The sequence below is a fragment of the Tachypleus tridentatus genome, chromosome 10, assembly GCF_004210375.1.
Source record: "Tachypleus tridentatus isolate NWPU-2018 chromosome 10, ASM421037v1, whole genome shotgun sequence".
Classification (NCBI taxonomy): domain Eukaryota; kingdom Metazoa; phylum Arthropoda; class Merostomata; order Xiphosura; family Limulidae; genus Tachypleus; species Tachypleus tridentatus.
In genome coordinates, this window is record NC_134834.1 from 101,762,482 (window position 1) to 101,778,863 (window position 16,382).

The 16,382-nt window shown below is 31.0% G+C and overlaps 1 protein-coding gene across 1 annotated transcript in view; it reads right to left on the reverse strand.

Moving 5' to 3' along the window:
• Positions 1-34: 34 nt before the first annotated feature.
• The window catches only part of LOC143229976 (endothelin-converting enzyme 1-like), an 87,983-nt gene continuing 71,635 nt past the window's right edge, over positions 35-16,382 (reverse strand). The window contains exons 16-19 of the mRNA XM_076462887.1: positions 14,654-14,719; positions 4,024-4,116; positions 2,283-2,356; positions 35-237 (exon numbers count right to left, since the gene is read on the reverse strand). Of these exons, the coding sequence (XP_076319002.1) occupies positions 138-237; positions 2,283-2,356; positions 4,024-4,116; positions 14,654-14,719 (333 nt within the window). The 3' untranslated portion in view covers positions 35-137. The remainder of the gene's footprint in view (positions 238-2,282; positions 2,357-4,023; positions 4,117-14,653; positions 14,720-16,382) is intronic.

Sequence of the window (16,382 nt, forward strand, 5' to 3'; positions counted from 1 at the left end):
GAGTAACTGAAGAATCAAGGACGTAAAATTTCTGAAATTAACTACCTTTAATTTTGATTAATATCACATGTCTGACAACAATTCACTATAATACTTATTTCTTGTTACCATTCCTGTAAAGCATCCGACTTTGACAACTACCAAACACGACACTTCTCAACGGGGTTCATCGTGGATCCAGCAGGACAGTTGAATGTGTCGGAAAAGTCTGAAACTTGCTGTAATGTAGACATTACTCTATAAGACAAGAAAAGAATGTTAAATACCACCTTTTCTACACACAAACACTGAGTGAGGAGTGCTTTAATAAGTAAACACTTAATAATTTGTAACTAGGTTTTCAAAGCACTCAAAAACAGGAGCATGTGTTTGAAAACAACTTTTATCTGGAGTATAGATCTAAATAAATCACCAAGTAGACAATAAAGTACTGTGAACAACCCCATCTTCATAACAAAAAGTCAGATTTACTAGTCTAAAAGTTCTCATATGAAATCAGAAACTTCCTCACCTGCCTGTACAGAAACCAAGGTTAAAACACTGAAAAGGTGTTTCTGTGATTAGAGAGGAAAATTAGGTTTTTCAAGTTATTTTCTGGTTCAACAGTGGAAAGCACTGTGGTAATTTAAGGATAAACATAGTATCAGTTTGAAGATCTTTACGACCAACTGTGGTGTAGTGGAAGTGATGATACAATCAACGTGAGATGCCTTATTTTGTGTAAACAAGCTGGGAAATGTAAGTTTACATTAGAATGTTTGGAATAATACAAATGAAATGTAGAAACTAACGGAAAATTAAACTACGTTTAATTAATTACATGATCAACAAGATCTTGTACATTACAGATGTCTGCTTTCTTCAAACATCAAAACGAACCTTCTCTCTCTAACTGAACAGGTATCACAAGAATCACCTAGTTTGGTAAATATCTTGTAAACTTAGCTGAAGGTTAGGAGTATGAGAATCCAGAAGTAACGTGAAGTACTCCACGTGATGCTCATAAAATAGATAAAATGAAACAGTAGGTGCATTCCTTGCTCAGACTAGATAGAAACAACACCTAGAGCTGAATTTAGCAAATGACTTGAACCATGCTCATTATGCTGACATTCTAAACATAATACAATGTATCAATAAAGATTAATTAAAAGCAGTTATTTTGTAATAAGGAAGATGACTGCAAGCCAAATTTAATAAAATAATAAGTGATTAGAAATTATTTAAAACAACAATATGCAACTCCTTTCCCAGCTAGAGATCTTTATTCATTATGGAAGTACAGAACAGCTGCATGGCCTCTCACTTGTTAAACTAGAAGTTCCTGGTTCCCCAATTTGATCAGAAATTCTTTAAAACAACAATATGCAACTCCTTTCCCAGCTAGAGATCTTTATTCATTATGGAAGTACAGAACAGCTGCATGGCCTCTCACTTGTTAAACTAGAAGTTCCTGGTTCCCCAATTTGATCAGAAATTCTTTAAAACAACAATATGCAACTCCTTTCCCAGCTAGAGATCTTTATTCATTATGGAAGTACAGAACAGCTGCATGGCCTCTCACTTGTTAAACTAGAAGTTCCTGGTTCCCCAATTTGATCTATATTTCTAAATTCAATTAAGTACAAGAATGTATACATTTTGGAAATTCTAAAACCCCTATATGAAAATATCTGTATTTTGCATTGGAAAGGGGCTTTTACACACCTCTCCAACAAGCAATCAACTGATTTTCTGATTTGGATATTCAAAATCTATTTTATTGTAACATAATTAACCTTTGTATATATCAACAGTATTCAAACTACACACCAATCATACTGGAACGTCAAGGGTAGAGTAGGACTAAAAGGTAGTGTTTGGAAATGTGTTGATATTAAATACATGCTAAAATATAAATATCAAAACAGAACTACATTTTACAATTAAATACATCTGGTACATGTCATATTGTACAGAATAAATAAATATGAATGGAATGTGCCATGGTTATAAAGAACGGTGATATTGGTCATGTATAATGAATATTGTTGTCAAATAAAAAAGGGAAAACAACATGCATAAACTATACATATATTTATTTGACTAACCCATTTTAATAAACAATAACCGGCATGACAATTTACTTACTTGGCTGGAGTGAAGACGTACTTGCTTGGCTGGAGTGAAGACTGATTTGCTTGACTGACCCATTTTAATAAACAATAACTGGCATGAAGATTCACTTAGTTGAGTGTTAACAAAGAACAGCTGCATGGTTAATAGATGTAGTAACAACCTACCTTATCATATTGGGACTTTCCAAAGATTTCTGTTGAGTTTCTACCTTCTCTTTTCTCAGAATCTCACACATTGACTGAAAGTTTAAAATCTATGAATTAAACTAAGGGTGCAGCACATAGCTGATGCCCATTTTTAATAAGGCGTAAATATATGAAATTGAATAATAATGTAATTGAATATATTATGGAATAATGAAAGGTTAAGAGTCCACCTGAAACTACAACATTTGAATAACACTATGAATGTAGTTAAACCATCTGATGCACAAAGGAGAATTACAAGGTGAAGTTTGTTTGCAGTTATGTACAAAGCTGCACAACAGGCTATACCCAGTTATCAATGTTACAAACCTTCAGACTTATCACTAAGCCAACAGATATAAAGTATAGACAAGTTATAGCATAAATAAAGTGAAAATAAATAATGCTTCAAACAAAGCTGAATAGTAACTACAGGTGAATTACAGTGTACATAAAGTAACAGTATATGATGTAGTTCAGTAACACTGTGATTGTAAAGTAACAGTATATGATGTAGTTCAGTAACACTGTGATTGTAAAGTAACAGTATATGTAACACTATGATTGTAATGTAACAGTATATGATGTCGTTCAGTAACACTGTGATTGTAAAGTAACAGTATATGATGTAGTTCAGTAACACTGTGATTGTAAAGTAACAATATATGATGTAGTTCAGTAACACTGTGATTGTAAAGTAACAATATATGATGTAGTTCAGTAACACTGTGATTGTAAAGTAACAGTATATGATGTAGTTCAGTAACACTGTGATTGTAAAGTAACAATATATGATGTAGTTCAGTAACACTGTGATTGTAAAGTAACAGTATATGATGTAGTTCAGTAACACTGTGATTGTAAAGTAACAGTATATGATGTAGTTCAGTAACACTGTGATTAAGGTATAGGTGAATTTAATATAAGAAAAACAGTGTTAAAACTATAATATGAGCAGAAAAGCATTAAAATTATAACATGAGCCTACATATAGTGTTAAAACTGCAATGTGAACATTACTATTAGAACCATTATAAAAGTGTTAAAATTATAATGTGAACATGACAATATTAATACTACGATCTGAACATTACTGTATTAAACCTATAATACAAGCATGACAGTGTTAAAACTACAGTATAAAAAATGAGGCAGCTGAGTTGTTTATAGAGCAAGTCTGATTTACCAGAACATAAACGATCATTTTATTTTATAGTTAGGAAGCCATGTGTGCTTGATTTCATAAAATAACTCATTACCTATGTTGGACATAATTAATACTAAAATATTATTTTTTATTGTTATACATTTAGCATTATATTTGTGCATGGTTTCATGGTTAACAGAATTTGTTAAGCCTAACAAAAGTCAGATATTAAAAGCTACTTAAATACATCTACTTTATAACTTCTATAGAATTTGTTAAGACCTTGTAACTCATAATTATATAGAAATAATTTTATCTTGTTGAAAGTGAAAAAAAAAGTTATATCACTATCAGACAGCTAATTTTTCTTTTATTCCAAAATTGTAACCGAATCTTCTGAACTGGATAACTGTTAACAAGGCACAATATAAAAAGTTAAAATATAATCAAACTGTAGTTTAATTACATTGTCCTTAAATACCTTTCCCTGTTGTTTACAATGTAATAACCCTAACTATCAACACAGTAATAGTTGAAAACACTATAAACACCATGAAATTTGAATTCAATTACCTGAGCATATGCAATGAAAAACAACTTGTCATAATTTCCAATGCCAGGCAAAGAAAAGCTATTGTTTTCACTTTCAACATATTTTTTGTAGGCCTATGGAATATTTAAAATATCAGATAAATTAATACATTATCTTTGTTTGTTGTTTATTCTTTAACAACAAGTTATTGCTTAATGGATCAACAATAATAATAAATTAAAGGTAAATCTTAATACATTAAAAAGCTATTATTCTAACATTCACAAAGGTGATCCTAAAAAGTACTATACTAACATCTTTTATATGCAAAAACGGCTCGTTTGGGCTGAGAAAACACTTTACATAGAAGAGCGAACAACGTTTCGACCTTCTTCGGTCATCGTCAGGTTCACAAACTAACATCTGTCCTAACTTTAGTCAGACTTCATTTTTCTCAATTAAACCTGACTTGCACAACCAACAGTTAAGTAATTTCAGATACTAAAATCACTTATGCAGCCACATTAATGTTTAATTAAACCTATGTGCTCATGTTAAAGTATATATGGCATGACCTTTACTGAAAAGCCATTCAACATGATATTAGTTTATTTAATGACAGAGTTATCAACTATTTATTTTACCCTACTTTGATGACTTAGAAAGAGGTTTTGGTAAAGGAGAGTAAACACGAGATACATATTTAGGGATACTGGAAGAACTGTAGATATGCATTTCAGAGGTTTCAGACGTTATGAAAGTACAATATACAAACTGTAAAACTTGTAAGAAGTTATTGACATCACCTTGTACTAAGACTTGTCAGAACCCGAGACTGATGGACATTATCAATTCACAGACATATCTGGAGTACAAATACTTTAATAGTACAACTAATTTTGTGTGCATTTTACTAAAGGCTTGCCATATTTCATGTTGATACATGAACTTGTATTTACACTGAACATTCATTCTCCAGTATGAGTCCATCCAAAGGACTCACCGTGTGAACATTCAGTTGAGGAAGTTGTTAGTTAATGGCTTAGAATAAAATTATAAGATAATAAATGACTTCACTCAAATTTTCCTTTGCTCTCATTGTATGTACTATATAAAAATTAAACTTAGGGCTTCTCTTAGCATACTCCATGGGGAATAACCAAAGTAGGCTTGAAGATTGGTTGGTTCTATGGTGTCAAATAGCCACAAAACTTAAAACGTTTCATGGATTAATACCACTTTAACATTCTCCTAAACACACAAGAATTGTTACCATAGGATGATTTATGCACATTGTAAATGAAAATTCATACCTATACCATCTTTACACACAAGTTACATAACGGGAATATTCACACATACCTTATAAAATTTTCCAGCCAAAACATATTAACAAAAAGCAAAAAAATACAACTTCAAATAAAGAATGAACATATAAGAGTAAACACCCCAAACAAAACTAGTTTTTAATTAATACTCTATTAAAACAGGTCTTCAATTATCTGTAATGTGTGTTAAAACTTTTAACCCTGACTTCATAATCTTTTAAACTTTGTTTTCTTAATGGATAATTTTTCAAGATTTAATGACATTTTAGAACTTTAGCTTATACTAACTTATTGTATTTAACTTTTACCTCAGGTGCTTCACCTTTAAAGTTAATAATTTGTCCAGCTTACAAACTATGTACAAGTTTAACATATTAAGTCCATTAAGTAAACATTCACTGAAACTACACATAATTACATTTCTCTTTACCCAGAGGAATAACCAAAGTAAAGGACATGTGAGAGTTTGGTTGAATCAACTTCCATTTTATGGTAAATAGTTTAAATAGACAATAAACTGTTGTAGAAATACCATAATTTTAATATTTTCATCTCATTCAATTAAGCAAGCAATTTAGTAGTAAAATACACAAAAACAATGCCTAAAAAAGTGACATTGAATGAAGTAAGGCAGGTATCTATCCATAAAAAAATGGTTTATGATATGAAATAAATGAAGAGGTGGCCCATTACTCCAATTATAGCATTACTTTTGAAGCCCAGGTAACTTTTAATATTAATAAATTATATATATATACATTTCACAATATTTTGTTTTATTTGTTTACAATTCTATAAAATATGTTTTGGCTGTTTATGTTACTTGTTTTGATAATTTATCATAAATACACCAATACTTTACTTCTCTGGCCAAGTTGTGTATTTCGCTTTACTTACTTCTTCCAGACATACCAGTAATTTAACTTAACTTTCTGTCCAAGTAAGTTTGATTCTATAATATAACACTTCAGACTATACCTATAACTACTACATGTTTATGATAACATTTGTTAATGGTGATTTCCAGGTTACCATAACATACTAGGTTGTCTTTATCCTGTTTATTACAGATATCCATCTCAATTATTATTGTATTTTACAAACGTAATGAAGCTATTGTGACTATCATCCAGTGACACTAATCTTCCAATGCTGAACAAAGAGAAGACAGTCAATTAGCAGCAACTTTCCACATAATATCCATACTAATGGTTTTTTTTTGTTTGTTTGTTTTAATTTTGCACAAAGGTACATGAGGGCTATCAAGAGTCCCAGCCTTGACACCGAGCTAGTCAGACGTGTTTTTCTCCTCCTGCTATACCATAATAACGTTCTCATTACCTGGTCCTGCTGTGCCGATCCCGCCGGTAATCGCCGACGACCTACCGCCTCACCTTTCGCCTCTTCAAATTGCCACGTTTATTGCGTAGGCTAACCCTGGCGCTTCCTTAGACCCTTCCAGAACGCGAATTCTACGCCGAGGGGGAATTCTCCTCCAGCCGTCAATGCCTGAGGACTTATCCTACTTTTGTGAGCCGTGGAATACCCCTATTAAAATCAGATGTGCACCTACCAAGAGCCCTACTAACCTGTTCACTGTTTTCCTGAGAGGAGTACACCACTCCATTCAACCAAGTGAAATAAAATGCACAGTTGAAAACGAAACCAAGTCCGTGATATATGCCGTGCACCGGATTTACTCAAAATCCTCCCGTCAAGCTACAAACTTCATGAAAATAGTAACACCCAGTAGACATATTGCCGATACCATTCTACGGAATGGCTGCTCCTACCATGTCATTCATTTTAGTGCCCGACACCACCCAATCAAACCAAGGACTCCTAAGCAACATGTACCTGTCTTACAACCTGACGGAATATCCACTCCGCCCACAGAAACCCCGCAAACTGAAAATCAATCATCCGACAAGTATACCCAAACGGATCTCGGTAACAAAATATCCCATAGCACACAAACCACCACTGAAGAGTCTAAAATTTGTGAAACCTCTGCTTCAACCAATAATGTCCAAACAGCAGATGCGGTTTCTCAAACAAACATAATCATGGTTCATCAAGAAACCCAATATCCTGAAGAAATACACGTCACAAGAGCATCTAGCAAGTCAGCAAAGAAAGAATTCCTGATTAGAAACATTATGCCTAAAAACAAGAATTTCTGCATCTCTCCTCCTTCGCCCTAGTTAAATCAGACCTATGCGTCACAGAAGAACCACCATGTCCTTTAGAACAATCGTATTCTTAGTTCTAAATGCATCATAGTTACAACCTTTGTTTATTATTATCATTTGCTTTGTTATTTTAAGTGTTAATGTATGTCTCTTGTAATTAATCTGTGTATTTTTTTTCCTTACAGCTCTTCTTCCGGGCACGGCCAGGGCCTTTATTCGGCGCCTTGGTCGTGAAAGTGGGTTTTCTCGGGGTACTCCCGTTTCCCCCCACAGCAAACGTTCCATTTCATGGGATCTATGGATCCCAGCCCTGAAAGGAGGTCTGTCACTCTAGTATCCAAATTTTATGTGTTTAAAGTCTAGTACACCAAAGTCACGAGTCTTAATTATGTCGGTGTGCTGTGTTTGCACATCTCTGCTCCCTTCACGTCGACTATATTCACACCACTCAATTCTTCGGATGCTTGTGAATGTTGTGCTGAACCTTACTCTTCGTTCTACATTTTCTCTCCAGCATGCCTGTCCGCTTCTCAGCTGTTTCCCGACGCTCCTCAATTAATTCCACAAATCTGTCAACCTAAAGGTCACTAGTGACCATCCCTCTTGATCAACAAGCCACTCCAATTCACTTAATTATCTCCATGATCAGTTGACTAATTTATTCTTGCCTCGTGTGGGGTGAAGAGAAACAATAGTTTCTAACCGCCCCTTTTTATTTTTCGTTCACCTAAATTGGGAAATGGAATTATAAATTAACCTAAATACCTACCAATATTTCCTTCTTTCCATGAGGGCTATACTCACAAGCCATCCCTAATTTAGCAGTGTAAGGCTAAAGGGAAGACAACTAGTCATAGCCACCCACTGCCAACTCTTGGGTTTTTCTTTTATCCATGAATTTTATTATATTATCACTTATAATACCCATATGGCTGAAAGGGTGAGCATATTTGGTGAGATAGGGATTTGAGACTGTGATTCTTTGATTACAAGTCAAGTGCCCTAAACACCTGACCATTCTAAAGGATGGACTGTCATGCATTCCCACCACAGATAATAGTCTGTTGAGATATGTTTGTGTTACAGGTACTAAGAAATGATAATAAAACAACAAGATTAGCAAAGTTGTGTTTATCATAACACAGACAAAAACCTCAAGACAATAAGATTTAACACAAACAAAAACTAAGAAAGGAGGTAGAATAAAAAAATATCAGATGAAAATCTTACAAAAGATATTAATTCAAATATAAAACTAACAAAATAAGTGGAGGCAGAAGAATGAGAGAATGGAGCAAAATAAAATAAAAGAAATAAGAATGAGAAAATGTAATAATTGGTGAGAATAAGGAAGAATTAAATAATGAAAATAATAGAATAGTTGAAAACAAGGCAGAACTAAAATATGAGAATAAAATAGATGGTGAGAATAAGACAGAAATATATAATGAAAATATCACTATAGTTGATGGGAAGGTAAGAATAAGACAAAAATAAAGTGTGAAAGGAATACAACAGCTGGTGAGAGTAAGACAGAAATAAATAATCAAAATAATACAATAGCTAGTGAGAATAAGGCAGAAATGAAGTGTGGGTGGAGTAAAATAGCTGGTGAGAATAAGATAGAACTAAATAATGAAATTCATACAATAGTTGGTAGAATAAGAAGAATGCAATAGCTGGTGAGAAAAAGAAATAAATAATGAAATTAATACAATATCTGGTGAGAATAAAACAGAAGTAACTAATAAAAATAATACAATAGCTGATTAGAAAAAGACATAAATAAGTAATGATAAGAAAACAATAGCTGATGAGAAAAAGACAGAAATACATAATGATAAGAAAACAATAGCTGATGAGAAAAAGACAGAAATATGTAATGATAAGAAAACAATAGCTGATGAGAAAAAGACAGAAATACATAATGATAAGAAAACAATAGCTGATGAGAAAAAGACAGAAATACATAATGATAAGAAAACAATAGCTGATGAGAAAAAGACAGAAATACTTAATGATAAGAAAACAATAACTGATGAGAAAAAGACAGAAATACATAATGATAAGAAAACAATAGCTGATGAGAAAAAGACAGAAATACTTAATGATAAGAAAACAATAGCTGATGAGAAAAAGACGGAAATACTTAATGATAAGAAAACAATAGCTGATGAGAAAAAAAAATGTAATGATAAGAAAACAATAACTGATGAGAAAAAGAGAGAAATACTTAATAATAAGAAAACAACAGCTGATGAGAAAAAGACAGAAATACATAATGATAAGAAAACAACAGCTGATGAGAAAAAGACAGAAATACTTAATGATAAGAAAACAATAGCTGATGAGAAAAAGACAGAAATACTTAATGATAAGAAAACAATAGCTGATGAGAAAAAGACAGAAATACTTAATGATAAGAAAACAATAGCTGATGAGAAAAAGACAGAAATACATAATGATAAGAAAACAATAGCTGATGAGAAAAAGACAGAAATACTTAATGATAAGAAAACAATAGCTGATGAGAAAAGACAGAAATACTTAATGATAAGAAAACAATAGCTGATGAGAAAAGACAGAAATACATAATGATAAGAAAACAATAGCTGATGAGAAAAAGACAGAAATACATAATGATAAGAAAACAATAGCTGATGAGAAAAAGACAGAAATATATAATGATAAGAAAACAATAGCTGATGAGAAAAAGACAGAAATACATAATGATAAGAAAACAATAGCTGATGAGAAAAAGACAGAAATACTTAATGATAAGAAAACAATAGCTGATGAGAAAAAGACAGAAATATGTAATGATAAGAAAACAATAGCTGATGAGAAAAAGACAGAAATACGTAATGATAAGAAAACAATAGGTGATGAGAAAAAGACAGAAATACATAATGATAAGAAAACAATAGCTGATGAGAAAAAGACAGAAATACTAAATGATAAGAAAACAATAGCTGATGAGAAAAAGACAGAAATACATAATGATAAGAAAACAATAGCTGATGAGAAAAAGACAGAAATACATAATGATAAGAAAACAATAGCTGATGAGAAAAAGACAGAAATACTTAATGATAAGAAAACAATAGCTGATGAGAAAAAAAAATGTAATGATAAGAAAACAATAACTGATGAGAAAAAGACAGAAATACATAATGATAAGAAAACAATAGCTGATGAGAAAAAGACAGAAATACTTAATGATAAGAAAACAATAACTGATGAGAAAAAGACAGAAATACATAATGATAAGAAAACAATAGCTGATGAGAAAAAGACAGAAATACTTAATGATAAGAAAACAATAGCTGATGAGAAAAAGACAGAAATACATAATGATAAGAAAACAACAGCTGATGAGAAAAAGACAGAAGTACATAATGATAAGAAAACAATAGCTGATGAGAAAAAGACAGAAATATGTAATGATAAGAAAACAATAGCTGATGAGAAAAAGACAGAAATACATAATGATAAGAAAACAATAGCTGATGAGAAAAAGACAGAAATACATAATGATAAGAAAACAATAGCTGATGAGAAAAAGACAGAAATACTTAATGATAAGAAAACAATAGCTGATGAGAAAAAAAATGTAATGATAAGAAAACAATAACTGATGAGAAAAAGACAGAAATACATAATGATAAGAAAACAATAGGTGATGAGAAAAAGACAGAAATACATAATGATAAGAAAACAATAGCTGATGAGAAAAAGACAGAAATACATAATGATAAGAAAACAACAGCTGATGAGAAAAAGACAGAAGTACATAATGATAAGAAAACAATAGCTGATGAGAAAAAGACAGAAATATGTAATGATAAGAAAACAATAGCTGATGAGAAAAAGACAGAAATACATAACGATAAGAAAACAATAGCTGATGAGAAAAAGACAGAAATACATAATGATAAGAATGGAATATCACATGAGAAAAAGACAGAAATAAATAATGAAAATAATAAAATAGCTGGTGAGAATAAGACATAAAAATTAATGAGAAAAATATAAAAGTTGGTGAGAATAACACAGAACTAGAGAATGAAAATAATATAATAGTTGGTGAGAATAAGACAGAAGTAAATAATGAAAATAATATAATATTTGGTGAGAATAAGACAGAAGAAAATAATGAAAATAATACAATAGTTAGTGAGAATAAGACAGAAGTAAATAACGAAAATAATACAATAGTTGGTGAGAATAATACAGAACTAAATTATGAAAATAATACAATATGTTGTGAGAATAAGACAGAAATAACTAATGATAAGAAAACGATAGCTGATGACAAAAAGGAAGAACTAAATAATCAAAATAATACAACAGCTGACAAAACAGGAGACATAAATAAGTAATGACAAGAATACAATAGTTGATGAGAAAAGGATAGAAATAAGTAATGATAAGATTACAATAGCTGGTAAAAAAAACAGAACTAAATGATGAAAATAATAGAATAGTTGGTGAGAATAAGACAGAAATAACTAATAAGAATACAATAACTGATGACAAAAAGAGCAAACTAAATAATGAAAACAATAAAATAGTTGATGAGAAAAAGACATAAATAAGTAATGATAAAAATACAACAGCTGATGAGAAAAAGGCAGAACTAAATAATGAAAATAATACAATAGTTGGTGAGAACAGGCAGAAATAAGTGATGACAATAAAACAATATTTGGTGAGAATAAAAGAAACATAAGTTATTGATAAGAATACAATAGTTGGTGAGAATAAGACACAACTAAATAATAAAAATAATACAATAATTGGTGGGAATAAGAAAGAAATAAGTAATGATATGAATACAACAGTTGATGGGAAAAAGACAAAACTAAGTTATTAAAATAATACAATAGTTAGTGAGAATAAGACATAACAAAAAAATGAGTAGAATATAACAGCTGGTAAGTTTGTTTGTTTGTTTTTGAATTTTGCACAAAGCTACTTGAGGGTTATCTGTGCTAGCTGTCCCTAATTTAGCAGTGTAAGACTAGAGGGAAGCAAAGACAAAACTACAGGAATGTTTACATTTATTACAGATGAGACACAATATTGATATCTACAAACTGACATTATTACAGCAAAGACAAAATTATAGGAATGTTTACATTTATTACAGACTAGACACAACATTCATATCTACAAAGTGACGTTATTACAGCAAAGACAAAACTACAGGAATGTTTACATTAGCTTTATTACAGACAAGACACGAGATCCATATCTACAAACTGACATTATTACAGCAAAGACAAAACTACAGGAATGTTTACATTTATTACAGACAAGACACAATACTGATATCTACAAACTGACATTATTACAGCAAAGACAAAATTATAGGAATGTTTACATTTATTACAGACAAGACACAAGATCCATATCTTCAAACTGACATTATTACAGGAAAGACAAAATTATAGGAACGTTTACATTTATTACAGACGAGACACAATATTGATATCTACAAACAGACATTATTACAGCAAAGACAAAACTACAGGAATATTTACATTAGCTTTATTACAGACAAGACACGAGATCCATATCTACAAACTGACATTATTACACCAAGGATAAAACTACAGGAATGTTTACATTAGCTTTATTACAGACTAGACATAAGATCCATATCTTCACACTGACATCATTACAGCAAAGACAAAATTATAGGAATGTTTACATTACAGACTAGACACAAGATTCATATCTTCAAACTGACATTATTACAGCAAAGACAAAACTACAGGAATATTGACATTAGCTTTATTACAGACTAGACACAAGATCCATATCTACAAACTGACATTATTACACCAAGGACAAAACTACAGGAATGTTTACATTAGCTTTATTACAGACTAGACACAAAATCCATATCTACAAACTGACATTATTACATGTTTACATTTATTACAGACGAGACACAATATTGATATTAGCTTTATTACAGACTAGACACAAGATCCATATCTTCAAACTGACATTATTACAGCAAAGACAAAACTACAGGAATGTTTACATTAGCTTTATTACAGACTAAACACTAGATCCATATCTTCAGACTGACAGCATTACAGCAATGACAAAAGTCCTTCACACTAGTTTTGATTTTTAAAACATAAAAAGGTGAGATTTTATTTAAATACATTGTAAAAACTAATTTCACATCACTTCCTTGACCCTTAACCCCAACTTTTGATGCTCTTGTGGTTAATCATACCTTATAAGAATGTAGTTTCACATTCTAATCTTTCTTGCGACTACTACATCAAATTTCCAATAGTACAAGGTTGTGTATTAACTTATAAGGTTTAACTTAAATCACATATTTGATGTACTTTTCACAGATCCTGCAATGTAGAGGAATGTCAGGTTATGTGACCACATTTAAACAGATCAGAGGCATAAAAGTCTAGTGAAACTGAATTGAAGGTGAGGTTGGAAGATTGTTACATAGCCCTAGTCTTTATACTGTATGTAAGGGTGTTATTTTCGTCTACAATGAAGAATGATTTAGGAAACTCTTACTGTCCTACATGCTCTGATGAAGAAGATTGTCCACTTTCACTGACAACACCAAAGGCTTCTAACAGCATGGACTTTAGCTCTACATCATTTACCAATCTCATAATATGAATATTCTTCCTAAAAAAGGGCTGTGTCACATTCTCATATCCATATCTCTACCCATGGTGGCACTGTACATCAAGTAATTAGGATTTGCAATGAACCAAATATAAAGGTGCTAAACATGTCATCTGTGGTAACCAGGTTAGCATCTACATTGATATGCCCTTTTAATGACACATAAAACTATTATTATGAGATGTGATGAACCTTTAGTACAGTCAATCTTGGAGTTACCACAGAAGAAATAAGAAACAGTATAGTTTATCTTAGAGTTATAAAGTATAAATAGAAAATAGTACTGTCCACCTTGGAGTTATTACAGTACTATTGTTTACCCTAGGGTTACAGTAAAAACAAGATAAAGTTAAACTTTATCAAGAAATTTCCAGCTCTGATATAATAAGGGAGGATCAGGTAAATAATATTGGATATGAAAAAGTTACAATATACTTAAATGTAATAAATAAAAAACTCGGAACACTTACCTGGAAAGCAAGCTTCACACCACCAATATCAGACAGTAACTTAACACTCCATAACATAGGGTTTATCTGTAAGATAATGAAATATTCATTACATGTAATTTATAACTTCTTGGATAACAATGAAGTTTATAGATGTTTGGATCAGAAGTCATACTGTTTATTCTAACTAAAACATTATTCATAACAATCCAGCCACACATAAATTGCTGCTTATTGTTGCTCACTGTAATATTACTGTATAGGCTACATATCTAACCTAGATATTTGTAAATATAATGTGATTGGTGTGGCTTAACTCTGGGAATTTTAATCAAATATTTAGAACACTTTGAGCAGAGTAAAGCTCAAGTTAGACTAGAATGGAGTATAGAATTAGCCAGTAAGCTGAAATAATGAAGTTAAAATTACTGAAAGAGTTTTTTATAGTAGTTTATAGAGCTGTAAGTTGTGTAAACTAAAGAGTTTTGATAGTAGTTTATAAAGCTGTAAGTTGTGTAAACTAAAGAGTTTTGACAGTAGTTTATAGAGCTGTAAGTTGTGTAAACTAAAGAGTTTTGATAGTAGTTTATAAAGCTGTAAGTTGTGTAAACTAAAGAGTTTTGATAGTAGTTTATAAAGCTGTAAGTTGTGTAAACTAAAGAATTTTGATAGTAGTTTATAAAGCTGTAAGTTGTGTAAACTAAAGAGTTTTGATAGTAGTTTATAAAGCTGTAAGTTGTGTAAACTAAAGAGTTTTGATAGTAGTTTATAAAGCTGTAAGTTGTGTAAGCTAAAGAGTTTTGATAGTAGTTTATAAAGCTGTAAGTTGTGTAAACTAAAGAGTTTTGATAGTAGTTTATAAAGCTGTAAGTTGTGTAAACTAAAGAGTTTTGATAGTAGTTTATAAAGCTGTAAGTTGTGTAAACTAAAGAGTTTTGATAGTAGTTTATAAAGCTGTAAGTTGTGTAAACTAAAGAGTTTTGATAGTAGTTTATAAAGCTGTAAGTTGTGTAAACTAAAGAGTTTTGATAGTAGTTTATAAAGCTGTAAGTTGTGTAAACTAAAGAGTTTTGATAGTAGTTTATAAAGCTGTAAGTTGTGTAAACTAAAGAGTTTTGATAGTAGTTTATAGAGCTGTAAGTTGTGTAAACTAAAGAGTTTTGATAGTAGTTTATAAAGCTGTAAGTTGTGTAAACTAAAGAGTTTTGATAGTAGTTTATAGAGCTGTAAGTTGTGTAAACTAAAGAGTTTTGATAGTAGTTTATAAAGCTGTAAGTTGTGTAAACTAAACAGTTTTGATCGTAGTTTATAAAGCTGTAAGTTGTGTAAACTAAACAGTTTTGATAGTAGTTTATAGAGCTGTGAGTTGTGTAAACTAAAGAGTTTTGATAGTAGTTTATAAAGCTGTAAGTTGTGTAAACTAAAGAGTTTTGATAGTAGTTTATAAAGCTGTAAGTTGTGTAAACTAAAGAGTTTTGATAGTAGTTTATAAAGCTGTAAGTTGTGTAAACTAAAGAGTTTTGATAGTAGTTTATAAAGCTGTAAGTTGTGAAAACTAAAGAGTTTTGATAGTAGTTTATAGAGCTGTAAGTTGTGTAAACTAAAGAGTTTTGATAGTAGTTTATAGAGCTGTAAGTTGTGTAAACTAAAGAGTTTTGATAGTAGTTTATAAAGCTGTAAGTTGTGTAAACTAAAGAGTTTTGATAGTAGTTTATAAAGCTGTAAGTTGTGTAAACTAATGCCAGATAAT